Source organism: Oryctolagus cuniculus, chromosome 12 (genome assembly GCF_964237555.1).
Source record: "Oryctolagus cuniculus chromosome 12, mOryCun1.1, whole genome shotgun sequence".
NCBI classification, from domain to species: Eukaryota; Metazoa; Chordata; class Mammalia; order Lagomorpha; family Leporidae; genus Oryctolagus; species Oryctolagus cuniculus.
The window spans coordinates 58419773-58440691 of NC_091443.1; the positions used below are offsets into that span (position 1 = coordinate 58419773).

At 37.3% G+C, this 20919-nt stretch overlaps 1 protein-coding gene across 6 annotated transcripts in view; it reads right to left on the reverse strand.

Annotated features, from left to right (window-relative positions):
• DPH6 (diphthamine biosynthesis 6) overlaps positions 1 to 20919 on the reverse strand; it is a 232300-nt gene that overhangs the window by 197623 nt on the left and 13758 nt on the right. For 4 of the 6 annotated variants that reach the window (XM_070053968.1, XM_051822558.2, XM_051822559.2 and 1 more), the window contains exon 4: positions 6090 to 6269. The exons of 1 other annotated variant lie outside the window; for it this stretch is intronic. In XM_070053968.1, coding sequence (XP_069910069.1) covers positions 6090 to 6269 — 180 coding nt within the window. Of the gene's footprint in view, positions 1 to 6083; positions 6270 to 20919 lie in introns of those variants that run through there. One more of the 6 variants, XM_008269244.4, reaches the window with a different exon arrangement.

Here is a 20919-nt window from a genome sequence, read left to right on the forward strand (position 1 = left end):
CAAATACCTCAATATCAACTCATAATAAAGACAACTGAATTAATAAAAATGATAGCATGATATTTTTCCCTCAGGTTTAATCTGTTTCATTCAGTGGCAGTAATGATCTCGTCTCATACTCAACCACCTTGCAAAAATTTAAAGGATTTTTTGAGGACTGCTATAAAATTATCACTGACATTTTAATTAAAAGAAGAAATGTATGTAGAATAAACAGGACGTTTCCTCTAACGGTCTGCAGTGGCTGTTCCATTGCTTCTTTGTACAGTCTTGGTAAATTATTCAGGCTTTCACTAGTCAGAGCAGCTGTATTTCACTGTCTTCAGTAATGTAATCTACATTTATCACTATTTTAATTAAGCAGATTCTTAATTTGGTACTCTCATTGCAAAGGAAAAAGTACCTTATTCAATTTTTTTGGTAGATAGTATCTTGTCAGTCTTGTAAGCCACAGTTTAATTTTAAACATGTTTCCTAGTACAACTGGTGACTATTTTAAAAAGAACTATAATATTTGGTTTATTAAATGATTGCTCATTTTCATTCTTAAAAACATTGGTTTCTTCTTTATAATGATAAAAATGATGTTTGTAGTTCTCAATTTTAATCCAAGTGATATGCTAAAAAGAATATCTGTTTTATTATATATAACATTAAATTCCAGGTTACTAGAAATAAATATAAAACACAAATAAGACTTTTATAAGAAAAACATTTTACTGAATATTGAAAAAATTCAATTCAAAAGTTTTCTGTGTAAGAGTATTTTTATCATTGAGTTATTTGAACTGTCTGAAGTTTCAGGAAAATTCATCATTGTATAATACAAAATCTTGAACACAAGTTCTGAATTTTTCCATCAATTTCCACTTATTATTTTTAGCTAAAACAGATTTTAAAAAAATGAATTATGCTGGAGGTATGCTTTTTATAATGTTTATTTATTATTTGAAAGGCAAAGAGAAAAGACTCTTCCATTAATTGCTTCATTTCCTCAAATACTCACAACAGTAAGGACTGGGCCAAAGCTAGGAATCCAGAACTCAATCTGGGTCTCCCATGTGGGTGGCAGGAGCCCAAGCACTTGAGCCATCATCTGCTACTTCTCAGGATGCATAAGCAGGAAACTGGTTCAGAAGCCAAGGTGCCTGGACTTGAACTAGTACTCTGACATGAGATGTGGGTTGATGTGAGTGGCTTAACCCATTGCATCACAATGCTACACCACTGTACTTGTTTTAAATGGTTCACAGATAAACAATTACTTTAATATCATGTGGGCACATTAAATTGTGCGTTTTTAGGGGTTGGCATTGTGGTTCAGTGGGTCAAATCACCTTTTGGGATGCACACATTGCATTAGGTGGGGGAGGGGTGCTGGCTTGAGAGGGCTACTCCACTTCCAATCCAGTTCTCTGTTATTATGCCTGGCAAAGCAGTAGAAGATGGCCCAAGAGCTTGGGCCCCTGCCACATTCGTGGAAGACCTGGATAGAGTTCCTGGCTTCTGGCTTCTGGCTTCAGCCTGGCTCATTCCCAGTTATTGCAGACATTTGGAGAATAAACCAGCACATTGCAGATCTCTCTGACTCCCCTCCTCTCTCTGCCACTTTGCCTTTCAAGTAAATAAACAAATCTTTTTAAAAATTATGCATTTTTACACAGGTGATATTCCAAATCTTACATATCAACAAAGGCAGGCCTGATGTTCAAAAATGCTGATTCAGCACAACATTAATTGAGCACCTTTTATATGTAAGGTAAAGAATTGGGTGCTATGAATCCAAACCAAAGTAAAACAAAGTCCTTCCATAGAACAAAAGGTGTGTGTACATACACATATCCATACACAGCACTGTAATAAGTAGCTTTTAAACTTCGTTTCCTTGAAGGAGATAATCTCTAGGCCCCTATCTTTTCTATTATTAAAACTCTACTTTGACCACTTTACACATCAGTTTTCTTTGCAGCAGGTGGAGAAAGCATATACCATTCAATTAGAAAACATAAAGGGCTATAGACTATTACTAAGAATACAAGTAAAAGAAAAAGGATCCTAAATATTCCCAAATACACTAAGGAGAAAATGTTTAAAGTTTGTTTTATTTTGCTTCCCCCTGTTTTATTTATCATCAGTTTTCAACATATTGCCAAATACTGGTGTGTGCATAAATGTCCACTAAAATTAATAAAGATGGCCTAGTTAAGGAGTTTAGGAATGAGAACTGTAGGAGCCAAAAGTTGATATACATCTCATTTTGTCAGTCCACACTACGAAGGAATGTTGTGCCAACTTTTAGAGTCAAATAAATCACTAGAAGTTACAAGACTCGATTTGAAAAATCTAAAATGCACTAAGTGTATTCTATATTTTACATTAAATCTTCATATAAAGCACTATTGTTTTTAAAACAAAGTTACTGTTTGAGCATCTATAATGGCCTGGCAAATTTAAATAAATTACCTCTAATATATATCTCTCTAATATATAATATCTCTAATATCTCTCTAATATCTAATATATAATAAATATCTCTAATCTCACAAAAATCTCAAAGGATAAACTATTTTTACTCCCATTTTATAGATGAGAAAACAGGTTCAGTAGTTAAGAAATATGCTCGAGGCTGGCAAAGCAGGTTAAGCCTCTTCCTGGGAAGCCAACATCCCCTATGGGTACCTCTTGGAGAGCTGGCTGCTCCACTTCCTATTCAACTCCTAGCTGATGCACCTGGGAAAGCAGCAGAGGATGGCCCAAGTGCTTGGGCCCCTGTACTGACCTGGGAGACCCTGAAGAAGCTCTAGGCTCCTAGCTTTGTCCTGGCCCAACCCCAGCCTTTGCAGCCATTTGAGGGGTGAACCAGCAGATGGAATGCCTCTCCACCTCTGTCTCTCCTCCCTCCTCTGTAACTCTGCCTTTCAAATAAATAAAAAATAAATATTACAAAAACACAGAAGTATGCTTAACACTATTTGTAAATACATGGAGAAACTGGAACCTAGGCTCATGGTCTTTTTACTAAACCACTTTATGAAGCAAATAGATTTGATCTGTGAAAATTGTTCTCATCTAATCATATTTAAATATGATGCTTGTTTCTATTATCAATTTATAACTTTACCTTTCCTTGTATTTTATAATGAATAACATGACTATTAACCTATACACATAGGTAACCAAAAATGAAAGGAATCTACAATTTAAACAAATGCTAATGAATGATAAATACTTCAGTTATTGTGTATTCTCTTGGCTTAGATTTAAATACTGTCATGTATAAAGCCTAGGTTACTTAATGCAGGCACAAGTACAAGTTAAGTTCTAGGCAGCACACTCAGATTCAAATTCAAAACAGAATTAAGTACCATGGAACTAAGTTATTTCTTAAATACTCTTGTTGGAGTTCAACTTCAAAAAATATTCCACGAAGAGACAGTACAGTTTATAAGATTCCTTCTATCTCAAATTACTCTGAGGAATGCCTGATAAAACTTGAGATTTACCACTGGGTAACAAGAGGTAGCTAATAATTCTAAATGAAAACTCAGAATGGTCTTTTGTTCCCTTTGTTAAAAGTAAAGCCGCTAGTGAAAAACAAGAATGTCTACCTAGCAGAAAGGGATCTCTTGTTAGAGCAAAAATTAAATTAAAATATGCTGCTTTTAACCTAAATATTCCAAATCATCTACATCTATCTACTATTCACTAAAAAACTATAGAGGGCACTGTTGCATCAGCTTTGAAGCTTTACAAGAGAAACCTAGAAAAAAAACTGACTATAATGTATAATTTCTCTAAAGGATCAAATGCATGGAAATCTAAGCCTAACATAAAGGAAAAGAGCCAAAATGTATGTTTTTCTAAAATAGGCCGGACTTCAATGGTGGAAAAAACTTAACAAAAACAACTGTCAAAGTGAGAAGACTGCACAGCACACATTTTGCATTTCCCTTTGTAATGCTTTCCTGAGAAAGGTAACTAATCACAGCACCTCCTTATCCATTGGAAACAGCACCCCACTGCAGAACCCTCTTCACAATCAATAGGAAAATGAATGTGGTACCTCCTACAATCTCTCCATAATTCTATCAACAGAAAGAATGCAGTCTGTTTGCATACTTTTATCTAAAAGGCCACTTCCATTTGTCCTCTCTTTGGATGAAATGAGGGCTACTGATCAATTACTCTGAAATGACAGCAAACACTGAAAAAATAATGAGAATGGAAATCTTCATCTTTTTTAGATATAATTGTATTATATATAAAAACTCAAAGCAAAATAGGAAAAGCAAATTTTTCCTCATAGACACACATTTTGTGCTATTGTAAAATAGTAGCATGATCTAAAATAAGTGATATAAAACAATACTCACAAATCTAACAATTACACATGGATAACATTCAATTGAGCTTTCATATATTTTCTACTATTCACATTATTTCAGTTATAATTCTTTGAAATTCAATTCAATTAAGTATAATTCCCCCCAATTTTCAATGTTTGCACTGTATACAACAATACTAGTATATACAGTTTAAAGCTTCTTATTACACTACCACACAATTTTCCCGCCCACTTACTCACCAAAAATTTAAATTTTAACACTATAAATAATTCAAATAAGAAAAAAGGTAAGCTATTTTATGTTGGTATTTAAAAAATAATGTCCTGAATTGCTAAACCTCTGAAGAAACAAGAACATTAGCTGTAATAATTATAACATCATAATCCAAATCAACTAGAGATAATATATAAAACGAAAAAGGAAGATACTACATTAATATACATCTAATCATACCAGCACGTAACATGGTAAATAAATCAACATTAACATAACCACCACAATAAAACCAAGGTCTTAATTGTAGAATCCCAAAATTCTCCAGCAAAAGGGGGTACACAACTCATTTTGTCACTCTCAAACTTTCACAGAGATTAGCACCTTCTCTGAAATCAAAGTGTAGAACTGTGAAAGTGTTACAAATTCTTCAATAATATGTTAACCTACTCATAAATCAAAAGAGAGGAAGGGGCTTTAGATGGTATGTAGAACTTCATTTTATTACAAAAGCCCCAGTTTAACAAGTTATTTTCAGCCAATAAAGTCAAAAGTAAAGCATTGTTACAGTGGTTAGTACAGATTCTAATGCTTTAACTTATTAACTTAACCAAAATGCAACTTCAGTATTGTTTCTTTAAATTATTAATTTATGAGTTTTGCTTAGTCTCCTCCTGAGGTATGGCAGCTCATAGGTATGTTGAACTCATGTAAATAAACAGAAAGCTTTTGCAATGTTCTAATAATACATTAAATGTGCTATAAGACAACCATTTTTAATGATTGTTGAATGCACAATCCTGTGAACCACATTTATACAAATGGACTAAATAATTTAAGGAATCTGTAAGATCCTCCAGGAAGTCAACATACAAATTTAGAAAGAATTAAAACAAGCCTATTGCTTTTCATTGATCTGCTTACAACAGAATCAAAGTGCTATTGTAACTATGAAGTCACATGCAATTTCAAAGAAATCTAAGAGAAAGCATTATGAACTGAGAAAAATTTATTTCCATATTGTTTTTCATCATCACAAAGATGACTGCAACAAAAATAAATCAGGTAGTATCTTTTTAATACTCAGGATATCTAACTAGATATTTAAGTTTACCATTGTTGAAACATAGCGTATTAAAATCAATTTAGTTAAATCTAATTTATGCAAATCTTGATTGTGAGCAATAGCTGCTAAAAGGATGCAGCATTGTTGATTCATATACAAGCATTTTTAACTGCATTGGATAATAGCAGTGCTCCTAAAGGACTATAAAAAGCAAAGTGATTAACAGTCATTACTGTTAATTAGCACTCACATTACATTCCTTAGGATGAAACTCCTTTAAGTTGTATGCATGGAAAGTTTATTTTTGAAGATTTGCCAAACCTTGCCTAGGTAAGCATTGGGATAAGCCGTCAACTACCAGTAAGTAGAATGAAAAACAGGGACAGATCAGAATCCAATTAGTATGTCTAAGTTTTTAAACAGGAAAAGGGTTGAGGGGAATGAGTAAAACTGGAAACTCATACTTCACATTCTGCAATCTCACTGATAAAAGGAGGAAATGTGTGTTTATCAAACTTGCTGTGAGTGCACAGTTCATTTGGAGTGCTGTAAACAATCGCCTGGCTGCCCACTTCCAAATGCATGTGAAAATCTTGGAGATTCAGAGCATCATACTCAGCCAGCAAGGTCACTCTAGTGATGCCCTGGAAATGGGAAATTAGGAAAACGTGGCAATCAGAGGTTTAGGACTGACCAGAAAAAGCCCTGAGGCTGGCTTACCATCTTTCACCACCAGTCAGGCTGTCTCTGCTTATTCAGTATTAACACAACAGGACCACGAGCAAATGAAAATAACTCCATGCACCTAACTGGGACATTGGCTTTCTTGTTTAGAAAATGATAGGCATTTGTCACAGAAAAAAAAAAAAAACTCTCTCAAACACAGCTTTTAAGAACCAGCTCTGAAAGAAAAACAGGCTCCTCATGAACCTTCAGAAAGGACCTGGGGAATGGTCCACTTCCTGTTGATTATCAGGTTTCCTTTCTCCCTATGCCATTCCACGCATTTTTAAATAAAGGCCAAATTTTCAACAAAGAAGCTTCAAAAGCAATATATGCTTATTAGAAAAAAATTTAAAACACTCAAGTGTGCAAAATTTATGTGCTCTTACTACTACTTGCATTCAGACTTTAAAATGCATCCTTCAGATATTTTTCTAGGCATAAATACATTTTATAAAACTTTTATACCATACAGACCATTTGGCAACATATCCTTCTATTAATGCTATATACAGATGTATTTCTAAAACTTCACTTTTGATGTTATATGGCATTCCACAGTAGGGATATATCATAATTTAGACTGCCAATCACTTCTAAATCTTCAAGTATAGCTTTAGTTGTTTTCTTAGCTTAAATTCCCCTAAAGTTGAATTGTTTGGTAAAGATGGGTCAGTTCTGCCAATTATCCTACAGAAAGGCTGAACCAATTTATAAGGCTCTGGTAGCACATAGGGCACCTCCTTCTCCAAAACTAGAATCATTTTTTATTCCTACTAGAGTGACTTTTTAGTTAGTGAGGTGGAACATTTTTTGGCCATCTGAATTTCTTTCTCTGAAAAATGCCTGTTCATATCCTCAGCCTGCATCTCTATATGAAGTTATGTTTTTAAACATCCAAAAACATACTGAGGGAGGAATGATAGAGAGGCCAAGAACACACAGGACTTGTGGATTTCTCCAGTGAGTCTGCTAGCAATAGATCACACCCTTTTTGTTTCATTTTGACAGGGTTGTCTATGATTCAATAACGCTTACACAGTGGTCCAATAAAATAAAATAAAATAAAATAAAATAAAAAGAACAGGGTGTGGAGAGCTTCTGGATAGTTGAATATGCAGAAGAATACAGAAAGGCAAACTGGAACTCATCCACATGCCAGGAGAGTGGTGTACCCCATCTTCATGGGGACAGCAGTGCTTGTGTTTCCAAGGCTTTCAGACTTGACCTTATGTATATATGCATCTGGTTGCTTATTTGTATCCTTTAAAGTAATACTTATAGTATTTAAAATATTTATAATGTAACAGTAAATGGGAATATTTTGTTTCTCTGAGTTCTGTGATCTGCTCTAGCGAATTAATCAACTTGAAGAGGAGGTGTGAGAACCCTAATTTGTAATCAGTAGGTCAGTATTGTTTACTTAGGGTAGGGAGAAACCTCCATACCTTTCGTGCTATAGAAGTCTTCTGTGTTGACTGCAATGAGAGAGCAGAGGAAAAATGTCTGATTCTACCCTACACTTAGAACAATGCTTCTCAAACTATTTGTCACTTCTTAAAAAAAACTTTTCCAAACCCTTAATGATAGAATCTTTTGTAAAATACAATAAAAATGAATTACAGTAAATGAAATCTTTAAGATACAAAATACAAAGTCAAATTTATTATTAGTCAATTTATAACACTACTCTTTCAAATTACCATAAAAGTTTCTAAATGCTTATTTTTAAGTTCTATATACATTGTATCTTGAATCAGTAACAGACACCTCATGGTCTAGCACCAGACTAATACCTAGATCACACTTTTAGTAGCCATAAACCAAAATTATTCTGAGAGCTGTAAAATGAGAACACAGATCACTTTGATTACTGATTTAATAACCACTCCTCCTTCTAAAATCAGATTACATGTATAATTACAAAAAATGATATGTATCTGGTTTTTACAACAATATCAAGTAAAAACTGAAGTGAGTTGCATGACTTACAGTGTTCATACATTAAAAACTGTCCAATAGTTATTACAAGCCAAAAACTATTAAAAATACTAAGTCTTGAGAGGAATTTCACTGTTAGATTGCCATAAAATTAACTGTGTGATGTCACAAAAATACTCAACAGTCTCTGTAAAGCAAATATACAACAACCAAAAAATTCTAAATACTTATTAATGACAAGGTATTATGGTGATTCATGAAGAACACCCAAAGTTGAAAAGCCTTCAAGAGGTTATAAACTAAGAAAAAAGAACCATATAAACTTATATTTGCAAATCACTATGTAAAACAAGGCAGAAAAATTTCCCACGAATGCAACTAAATGCAATAGAAATTCAAAAAAGCAAAGGAGCATTTAAGGCGATCAGTATCAATAGCTTTTGCACTGGTATCCTATCCTAAAACCTATTTACCTATTTATAGATGCCTGTTGTCCCATCTATAGTCCCCATCACTTCTCACCTAAAATTTCAAGATGCCACTTTATACTTTCTTTTCTTTGAAATCATAATGTCTTTTTCAGAGCCACAGAGTGCTTTGTCCAGGCTCAGATGCTCTCTGCATTTGACCCATCCCTCTTTGGATGCTACAAAAAGGCCCTCTGATCTCAGAGCACATAGAAGAACATGTATTAAAAACTCAGAAAACAACCCAATCCTGATGTAAGCAGTCAGTAATACTACCAGACTAAAAGGTTTTCTGAAATCAATGGTTAAAGAAGTAATCTTAAACTTTTAAAAAGAACAGACCACTGTGAAAATATGATATAAAATTGGACTTCTCCCCAGAAAAATTTACATACATGAAAAAATGTGCATAAAATATCAAGGAGTTCAAGAACACCTCTCCCTTCCAGATTATGAAATTCTGTCTTAGTGTAACACATTATTCTATATTAAAATCCACAAATCTCATTCCTAGTAGCTTTCTGTGGTCAAGGACAGACTATAAGACCACTCAAAATAGAAGAACTTGGAGGAGGTTAAGAAAGTTACAAAAATGGCTATAAGATCAAGAAGAAAAAAAATGGATATTTTTAATTTTGAAAATTTATTTTATTTATTTGAGAGATAGGTAGAGAGCTACAGAGACAGCTCTTATCCACTCAAATAACCATAAGAGCCAAGGCTAGGCCAGGGAGAAGCTAAGAGCCAAGAACTCCATCCAGGTCACTCATGTAGGTGACATGGACCCAACTCCCTGAACAATCACGTGCTGTCTACCAGAGGGCATTTTATCAGGAAATGGAATAAGGAGCAAATCCAGGTGTGGAACCCAGGCACTTGGATTTGGGATATGGGCATCCAGCCACCATCTTAACCACTAGGCCAAATGCCTATTTCCCCACCATCAAAATGTGTAAAAGAGTTAAATTATGAAAAGCTCAAAAGAGAAGACCACAGATTACTCATAAAATAATGTTGCTTCTCCCCCCAACACATTGCAAAATTACTACCTAAGAAAGAATCCACAGGGAACTATTCTTAAAATAGACCAAGAGCTGCTTCAATGGCTCCAGAATCAATTCTATAGTAGGAAGCAGAGAATCCCTCACAAGAAAAATAAATGCCTAATAAATAGCTTCTGATTTCCTGATTTGTGAACTTATTTTTATGGATATATAAGCACTAACTGTGTGCATGTACACAAAGTAATCACGTGGCCCAGCACTGTAGCTACTATAAATAAGTATGGTGAAATTCCGCTGGTGCTCTGAGGTAACTGCTTTTCCTTACAGGAGCATAAATAATAGCCCCATTTTACTGCCTTTGGACATTCAAAGAGCCATTTTATAAATGACTTCTTCATATACTCTTTGAGAAGTATAAAACCTCCAAACCTGGTTCATCAAACTTTCAAATGGAAGTTCTTGCTTGAGGCTTTTCACAAATGGGTTAATAAAAAAATGCACTGCTTAGATTTTAAAGATAAGTATGGAATTAACTCCTAAAAGAACACAGCAAAATAAATTTTAAAAGAGATAAAGCATCAATTAAATGAAAACCTTTGTCATTTGGGTTTATCCATTTATCTCTTTCTAAAATGGCTCCTGCCTCAGTTTACTCATATAAGGAAACTGGATAGAAATTATTAATCCCCCATGTCATGGCAGGCTAAATTATCTAACTGAAAAAGTCTAAAAAAGACTCACTAGGGTCAAAAATTATAGGAAATAAATGTAGGAGGATAAATTCAATCCAATCTATGATATAAATTTACTCCCATTAAAACCTCTTTCACAATTTGAACAATTATCATTCTTTTTCTTCTCTGCATTAACTTACTAATAAAGTCAAGAAGAATTACATTCATTTCAGTGTCTACTTGCAGCAACTCTGAATATTAATTCACTAGCGGAACTTTATATGTGATGGAAAAAATGACTTACTTTTACTGGGTTATACTGGAAGCTAGAGAATGAAGGAGAAGGAAAGACCTGAGACTGACGTGAGGTTGACAAGTAGAGGGGAAAAAAAAGATTAATTTTCATAGCATTTTTTCACTATAGAAACCTAAAGAAGTTCTCATATATGTTTCCATTTGTTGTCAAAAACAGCTAAATAAAAGGAAAGCTATGTCCACATTTTACAGATGGAATTACTGAATTCTAGAAGAGTAGCATTCTTCACAAGGCCTGATACAGTCCATGAATTCTACTGGAACAAAAAAGAATGAAATACAATATCCCTACCCCTCATTTTACTTAATAATCTTTAAACAAAGCCCATACAAACTTTTAAAGAAGCACTAGCTTTGTATATGAAGGTAGATTAAGTACTTTAAGGGAGCTACAATGTTTTCTGAAGGTTCAAGGAAAAAGGCTATTACATTTAATGGGGAAGAATCAATGGTAAGCAATGAAGATTTTTGATAAAGAAATGTGACTAGATCTACATGTGAGACTAACCTTATAAGAGTTTGCAGGACAAATTGTAGAGGGTGAGAGACTGGAGAGAAACCCTATATAGAATTTAAGGGATCAATTAATATACAGTTCTAACACCTTTTCCTAAGCCAAATTAAAGAGATGGCAAATACAAGATGCTGCAAAACTTCAGATATCAACCTTTCTAATACACAGCCATCACAATTCACTGTGATTATCAGTCTTGTGTAGCGAAAGCTGTATGTTACCCACAGAGCCATCAGTTTAGAAGGTGCCTTATATAGGCTCCTTGCCACTATTTAAATGCCATCATCAAGTCCTTTCAATCCCTCTCTTCAATGTCCTCCCTTCAGTTTTTCAATTGGTACTCCCTCAGTTCAAGTACTCATAACCTTTCAACTGGCCTAGTATCTTAGTTCTCAATTTGAACTAATCTATAGGGTTACGCTACTCTAATCCATTTATTGAATTAGCAGTATTTCAATTTGTTGACCTTGAAGTCACTTTCTAATCCTACAATTCTAAGTCATTTATTTTGTAATCTTTAAGAACAGTGGCTTTCAAATGTGTATGACCATAAGAATTTTTTTTTTATTTTTATTTTTTGACAGGCAGAGTGGACAGTGAGAGACAGAGACAGAGAGAAAGGTCTTCCTTTGCTGTTGGTTCACCCTCCAATGGCCGCTGAGGCCAGCGCGCTGCGGCCGGCACACCGCGCTGATCCGATGGCAGGAGCCAGGTACTTATCCTGGTCTCCCATGGGGTGCAGGGCCCAAGCACTTGGGCCATCCTCCACTGCACTCCCTGGCCACAGCAGAGAGCTGGCCTGGAAGAGAGGCAACCGGGACAGAATCCGGTGCCCCGCCTAAAAATTTTTAAACAGTAAGAAATACATATAATCTAACAACCTAGCATACATATAACATGTGTATGTACACTAACACACATATGCAATGGTACACTAAAAGTAATTACATTAAGTATAATGTATTTGATATTTTCTATTTTATTCTAGTACCTTTCACTAAAAAAATAGCTGTGGCCCATAAAATTGAATTTGCAAAATATTACCTTACAGGCTTCCCATTACCTAAACAATCCTTGACCTAAATTTAAGACAGTTTTGTTGGTTTCAATCAACTTTCACAAACTTACTTCCTACTATTCTTCACCAGGTTAAGTCACTGCCTGCGATGCCAGCTTCCCATATGAGTGCCACTTCGAATTCCAGCTGTATTACTTCCAGTCCAGTTCTCTACTTACGTGCCTGGGAAAGCAGCAAAGAAGGATCCAAGGACTTGGAGTCCTGACACTCAGGTGGGAGACCGGGATGGAGTTCCTGACTCTTGGCTTTGGTGTGGCTGAGCCCCTGCTATTGTGACCATTTGGGGAGTAAACCAGCAGATAGAAGATTTCTCTCTCTTTTTCTCTCTACTTCCCCCTCTCTCTGTGAGAGGAGAGGAGAGGAAAGGAGAGGAAAGGAGAGGAGAGGGGAGGGGGAGGGGAGGGGGGAGGGAGAGGGGAGGAGACGGAAAGGGAGGGGAGGAGAGGAGAGGAGATGGAAAGGGAGGGGAGGGGAGGAGAGGGAGGAGGGGAGAGGAGGAAAGGGAGGAGAGGAGAGCAGAGGAGAGGAGAGGAGAGGAGAGGAGAGGAAGGGAGAGGAGAGGGGATGGGAGAGGAGGAAAGGGAGGAGGGGAGAGGAGGAAAGGGAGGAGGGGAGAGGAGGAAAGGGAGGAGAGGAGAGGAGAGGAGGAGAGAGGAGAGGGGATGGGAGAGGAGGAAAGGGAGGAGGGGAGAGGAGAGGAAAGGAGAGGAGAGGAGAGAGGAGAGGGAAGGGGAGGGGAGGAGAGGGAAAGGGAGGGGAGGGGAGGAGAGGGAGAGGGGAGGGGAGGGGAGGAGAGGGAGAGGGGAGGAGAGGAGAGGAGAGGGAAAGGGAGGGGAGAGGAGGAAAGGGAGGAGGGGAGAGGAGAGGAGAGGGAAAGGGAGGGGAGAGGAGGAAAGGGAGGAGGGGAGAGGAGAGGAGAGGGAAAGGGAGGGGAGGGGAGGAAAGGGAGGAGGGAGGGGAGGGGAGGAAAGGAGAGAGAAGGGGAGGAGAGAGGAGGGGAGGGGAGGAGAAGACCTGAAATCTAGCTGCCAAGTTGAACCACTCTTTATTTTCCTAATACATCTCATAATTTCCTGCTTCTACAACTTTGGTTAATGCTTTGATTTGAATAGGATATGGCTCCTGATCACATGCAGACAGGTCTCAAAGTCATGGACTGGTGGTATAAAGAAGATGGAAGTTTGATCTAATTATGGTCTCCAGGAAGTCCTTAAGTCACTGGGAAGATGCTCCAAGAAGGTAGTTCTCAGCAGATGATTGGTTACCTAATCCTGGAAAGGCTCAGCTGTTCTCTCTTTTTCTCTGCTAGCTGATTCACCATATGATTGTTCTTCCTCACACATTCTTCCTTTCACTGCCATCCACCAGCCTCACAAGACAGCCCAACCAATGGGGTCTACCTGATCGTAGGGGCTGTACACCTCCAAAATCATGTCCAAAATAAACCTCCTTCCTTCCTAAGTAGCTGTATTGGGTAGCTATAGTGACAAAAAGTTGACTACTACAGTCAAGCTATGCCCTTAATTTGCAACAATGTCTTAGCCATCCTTCCATGTATGTCTGTCAAAATTTAATCAGGCAGAGTGGATGTTTGGCTTGATGGTAAAGATATCAGTTGGGATGCCCACATGTGATGTTGAACTGCTTGGGTTTGAGTCTTGGCTCTGCTTTCAATTTCAGCCTCCAGCTAATGTAGCAGTAGGCCAATTTAAGTGGCTGGGTCCCTGGCCACCCACCTGAGAAATTCAAATTGAGTTCCCAGCTTTTTGAAAAGTCAACTAGCAGTTAAGAGCTCTCTCTTTAGCTCCTTTTTCTCCCTGCCCCCTTGTGTGTGGGGTGTGTGTGTGTGTGTGTGTGTGTGTACCACTAAAAATAAATAAGTGAATATTAAAAAGAAGATCCAAGCAACTTTCAAGGATTTCAACTATAACTTACCTTATAGCTTCTCCTAATTCACCAGTACAGGGGATATTTTTGTCCTCTGAATCCCCATCACCTTTTAACCGCACAATCTGAGGGTAACAATACCTTTTATTTGCTTTTCTGTATATGTGTTTTAATCCACTTAGGGTCCATGAGGGCAGAGACTATAGTCAATACTGGCATACTAAAATCACTGAATTAATGTTTGCTGAATTAAAGACATAAGAGTCTCTAAACAATAGTAATATAAAGTTAACAGAAAAGTCAAGATTAGGACAAGTTCCTATTAAATCATCTATTACAAGAAAGACCCCCATCTCTAAATATTTACTGACATATCATTGTTTGTATGACTAGTTGATGATTTACACACTACATATTCACTGATTGAAGATATTCTCAATTTAAAAGGGAAAGTAATCATAAAAAGGTCAGTTCAAGATCTATAATACTGCCGTATAACCACCAATAAAGTCCTGTGCTCCAAAAATACATAAGGATAGCAATAAAAGAAGGAAGCAATTTATGTTCACCAATATTGGTACTGCATTCTCAGTCATTTAATAGAGAATACAGAAAAGACAAGATAAACTCCTGGTCTAGAAATGAAGTAAGACTGCAGGAGTGAAACAAACATCCTATACAACACAACTCCAGAAACAGATAACAAAAGCTTTTGTTGAAAATAAATGGGAGAATATGGGCACCGGGTTCTAGTTCCGGTTGCTCCTCTTCTAGTCCAGCTCTCTGTTGTGGCCCGGGAAGGCAGTGGAGGATGGCCCAAGTGCTTGGGCTCCTGCACCTGCATGGGAGACCAGGAGGAAGCACCTGGCTCCTGGCTTCAGATTGGCACAGTGCTGGCTGTAGCAGCCATTTGGGGAGTGAACCAACGGAAAGAAGAACCTTCTCTCTGTTTCTCTCTCCCACTATCTATAACTCTACCTGTCAAATAAAAAAAAAAAGAAGATACCACCAGCTAATATGCCCACATTCCTTATTAAAAAAAAAAAAAAAGAAATGGGAGAATATTCAAGAAAACAGAAAAGAAAATTCAAAAGAACACTGATATCAGAAGTTGAAAAGTATAAACAACGAAACTTTAAAGAAAAAGATATCCAATACACTAAAATATGTAGAGTAGATTATAAAATAGGAAGAAATCTATAGTTTCTAGAAAAATGGAATACAGGAAATAGAAATAAGTCAATTAGAGAAGTTATAGAAAGACTAGTTCAGGGGAAAAAAGCAGAAAGAATACATATGTACATGTGCCGTATAGACACAAAATCAGTGATACCAGGAGAGAAAGTTCAAGGATGAAGAGAAACTTTTGCCAAAATGAATGAATTCTTCATTTTCTACACTTTAGGGGGAATCTATAGATAAAGCTGCTGAACCTGTGGCAAGTTTATAAACAATGACAACTGACAAGGATGGCCCCAAATTTTATTTCCAGACATACGTTCTACCATGTGCTTCTTCATGCATGCTTGACTTTATCATGTGAAAGGGTCAGGCATGGCTTAGCCTCAACAAAGCTGCACATGGGAGTAAAAATGACATTGGTCTGTTACAATGACAACTCTTCCCATTTGGAGTCCAGAATCAATAGTAGGAAAGTATTTCTTGTGCCAAGGGACCAGGTTTAATGTCCAAAATCTTGGGAAATTACAGGGCTCAAGGCAAGCTGTGCAGTGCTAAAAAGCCAGGAGCAATCTGTACAGGGCTATGTGTCTATTTAATTAGCACCATGTCTGGGTCCTCCTGGTTTCTCCCACTCTATAAAGCCTTTGGGTTTGCTTCAGAACCATCAAGGATCTGGGTTCTTTTCCATCTCAAAATCTGAGGGGAAAAGAGATGCACAAAGTAATTTTCCATCATAAGCAGGTTGTCTAATATGGAGATACCAAAAATAATTTAAAAGTGTCAGCTCAGCATTTTTATAAAATATACAACAGATGCAAATTATTCTTGCTACAGCTGATGCCAAATCTGCCCAATCTGACAGAATACCACTACTGGAAAACTTTCACTATGATGCCATTCCATTTAAGATTCTAAATAGAAAAAAAAAAAAAAAACAAAATGAATTTATTAATGGTTTTACATAATATAACAATGTTGTAGATCTTCTGTATTGAATAAATTATTAGATAAAAATAATTTAATACATTTTGGACCAAACTAACTGGTTCACCAATCCTTTATTTTAAACACCTCCATATGCTGGGAATCCTGCTACTCACTAGAACTCAAAGCCACAAAGGACTTAGCATGGTCCTAAGGTCTCATAATCTACCAAGAGAGAGAATCACATAAATAATCCTAATAATGCATTGGAGGGCCACAATAGAGCTATAGATAACTTTCCATGTAACAGATAGGAAGAAGCATAGGCTTCATAAAAAGGTATGAAGAGAAAAGGAGTTTGTCAGGAGAACAAGAGAGAAGGGTACAGAAAATCACAGGGAAAGATTCCAACCTGAAAAAGCAACTTCCTCAAAACCTAATTAATTCATTATAACTTGACCCCAAAGTCTTGTGGGAATGGCAAGAATGAAGCAATAGCACTGCAAGGGCCTCTTTTTAAAGAAGTGTCTGTGTTAGGCTAACATGTACAGACTTCATCATAATAGTAGGTTATTTAAGCATTTATACAGATCAGCAGACAACGATGTGACAGAGGGCTGGATGGAGCATATGGCAATGTAGAAGACAAGCTGGTTAGTTCTTTTGCATAGCACAGGTGAACAATCACATTGTTGAGATCTCAGGTTGAAGGGTCAGATGTTGGAAATCATAGATTCTAGAGATCTAGTGTTAGTGATCAGGTCATAAGGTTGGGAAAAGACCTGAGAAAAAGTAGTCCAGTAGTGAGGCTCAGGATTTGACAGGTATTGGGATAAAGAATGATGTTTTTAACTAAGAGGAAAATACAGGAAATGGAACATATCTGTATTGAAAAGTGAGTAAGCTTTGAATTTGTTGAGTTCACCATGCCTATAGAATGTAAAGATGAAGAAATCACGAGCAACTGAATACTCAGGTCCTACACTATAAGCTCATTGCTATGGCCCATATAGCCCACAGTCTTTGAAAGCAGATATTTTGGAAGGGAAGGAAGATTGAGAGGATAAGGAAGAAAAGAAGCTCACAAGGATAAAGAAGAGGAGGAAAATAATGAAGGAACCATCTAGAATGGTACTCAAGTCTGTAAATAGTTGGGACATATTAATTTCAGGAAACATGATGCTGTTTGCTTCTCAGCCATAGTTCACCTTTCTACCAGCAACAGTCTGATGTTCCTTATTACTGGTAAATGTTGTCCCAGCAGTCATAACTCCATCTCTCACTTCAGTAGTGGCACATGATCTAAGCCTGACCAATCAAATGAAATTTCCATGCAACAATGACTGTCTCATGGGCGACAAGGGTCAGACCAATGAGTAACAATTAAACAATAGTATTTTCCTTTTAGTTATTTAAGAGGACTGGAGGGCTGGCGCCGCGGCTCACTAGGCTAATCCTCTGCCTTGCGGTGCCGGCACACCGGGTTCTAGTCCCGGTCGGGGCACCGGATTCTGTCCTGGTTGCCCCTCTTCCAGGCCAGCCCTCTGCTGTGGCCCGGGAGTGCAGTGGAGGATGGCCCAAGTACTTGGGCCCTGCACCCGCATGGGAGACCAGGAGAAGTACCTGGCTCCCGGTGCGCTGGCCGCAGCACGCTGGCCATTGGAGGGTGGACCAACGGCAAAGGAAGACCTTTCTCTCTGTTTCTCTCTCTCGCTGTCCACTCTGACTGTCAAAAAAAAAAAAAAAAAAAAAAAGAGGACTGGAGCTTTTCCTATTTGAACCAGGAAGAAGGCAACTTGGAGTCATCCTCTAACAGGAGAATCCTGAGAAAACAGTCAACATGAAGTAGATACAGAGAAGCAGAACACAAAATATGAAAAGTAGACTTTGATTATACAATTTTATCCTATATTTACTTTACTTGAAGCCAAACATACCTCTAGGTTACTGTCAATAAATTTGCTTTTATTTACTTTACTTTTTTTTAATTTATTTGACAGGTAGAGTTATAGACAGTTAGAGAGAGAGACAGAGAGAAAGGTCTTCCTTCCATTGGTTCACCCCCCCAAATGGCTGCTACGGCCGGAGCTGCTCCGATCTGAAGCCAGGAGCCAGGTGCTTTCTCCTGGTCTCCCATGCGGGTGCAGGAGCCATCTGACACTGCCTTCCTGGGCCACAGCAGAGAGCTGGACAGGAAGAGGAGCAGATGGGACTAGAACCCGGCACCCATATGGGATGCCTGCACTACAGGTGAAGGATTAACCAAGTGTGCCATGGCATTGGCCCCTTATTTACAACAGTTTAAATGTGAATTCCTGTCTCTTGTAATCAAATGAATTCCAAATAATGTAAGAAAATTAATGAGGGGCCGGCACTGTGGCATAGTAGCTTAAACTTTCGCCTGCCGTGCTGGCATCCCATATGAGCACCAATTGGAGTCCCGTCTGCTCCACTTCTGATCCAGCTCCCTGCTAACATATTTGGGAAAGCAGCCAAAGATGGCCCAAGTGCTTGGGTCCCTGCACCCATCTGAGAAACCCAGAAGAATCTCCTGGCTCCTGGCTTCAGCCAGGCCAAGCTCTGGCCATTACAGCCATTTGGAGAGTAAACAGCAGATAGAAGACCTTTCTCTCCATCTCTCCTTCTCTCTGTAACTCTGCCTCTCAAATAAATAAAATGTTAAAAAAAAAAAAAAACTTAAAAGAGGCGATTGACATTTCCTAAGATTTTAAATTAAAATGTACTTTTTAAAAAGCCTATCATTTATTTATTTATTTATTTGATTGGTCAGGCTTATTTTTTATTCATTTATTCTCTCATTTCTTTTTAACAGTAAATATTCCATTTGAAAAAAACAAGGCAATCATTCACTTATTGTTACATTCTACAATACAAATGTCTACTAACAAATTAAAAATCAACACCAAGATAAAAGACCCAATGAGAGAAAAGTACCAAAGACTAGAAAAGAAAGACTGAGATATTCATTCTAGGGAAGTGTATTAAACATATTCTATTAGATGAAATTAATACAGATTTCTAAATTATGAGATTCTATTAAAATAAAAATAAGGTATAAGCCCACAAAAACAAGGAGAGAAGGAAAGATCCATCAATGGAAAAAAAGATTTCAATTAATTTTGACTCAGAAGGCAGATGAATAAAGAATAATGACTAATAAATCAGCTAAGGAAGCCATAATCCACAGTTTGCAAAGAAGAGATTAAAACCAAGAATTCCAGGTTAACACATAGCGTATAACCATATCTCCTCTTTCCTGATTCTTACATTTGAATAGGTGTATATTAAAAGTAGACTTTGGTTATACAATTTTATCCTATATTTGTATATGTATATGTTTAAGAAATACATATTTATATATGTATATGTGTAAAAATATAAGTATATATTTGTATAATATGTATACAATATGTATAAGAAAAGCCTGTAACATAAAGGAGAAGAAAACGTAGGACAGAGACTCCCCACTGTCCCTCCTCCATGAGCGGAGGAGCAGCAACGGATCGGATGCTGTTTTTCAATTGCTGTAGGTTTTTTCTATAGCAACGCAAGAATAGGTAAAGAGAAGACCGAAATAACGAGCTCCCCAGCGAACTTTCCACCAGCCCGGAGACAGTAGTTGTCCCAGAAAGTGCTGTTGAGTCCCCTTTAATAGTCCTCTTCCACCCATCCGTGCTCCGCTGCCCGCGTGCTGAGCACGCCGCTTTCTTCCAATCAGAGGTTGGGTCAGCTCCTGCAACTCATTAGTCAAACTGATGAAGCAGCCGAAGCTGAAGCCGCTGTGTAGAACTTGTTTACTCCCTCTCAGCGCCATGTTGTGGGAGCCGGGCCCTGCTTCCCACACCCACAATAGAACATGCTAATATTTCAGGGAACAAAATAAAATGATTAAAATCTCTTCCTTATATTTTAAGAAAAATGTATGATGTCATCTCTGTAATAACAGAGACATGTTCTTACAAAAGATGAACAATTAATAAACACAAAAGTTCTTGACTACTGAAAATATAATTTCTAAAATTAAAAAAAAAAGATGACAAGGCAGTAGGGAGATTCGAAAGGGAAATCTCACAGTATATCCAACAAAAAGTGATGGCAAGTATCCAAGAAAAGACAAAAGACATGAAGATTCAATTGGGAAGGGATCAAGACCAATGAGAGTATCAGAAAAAACGCAGGGGTAGGAAATCTTTTCTGCCAAGGGTCTTCTGGATTATTATACCATAATTTGCAAGCCATACAAAATTATCAACTTAAAAATCAGCCTACTACAGATTTACTGAATTTTGAGTCCTGCCTGCAGTTGCCTTGGCAGGGCCAGCCCAAATGATTCAAAGGCCTTATATGGTCCCTGGGCCGGATGCTCACCACTCATGCAATTAAGGAACAGAGAAAATCAAAAGAAGTTAATCAAAAGAGTAATGGAAGAGGATTTCCCAGAGCCATCTTTACTCTACAATTCTATAGGCTCTGCCTTTTTTGTGTGTCAAATTTGATACCAAGTTTTCTTTCCTAAAAATGAAAAAAAAAAAAAAAGCTGTAACAGTTATAGGTCTAATATCCA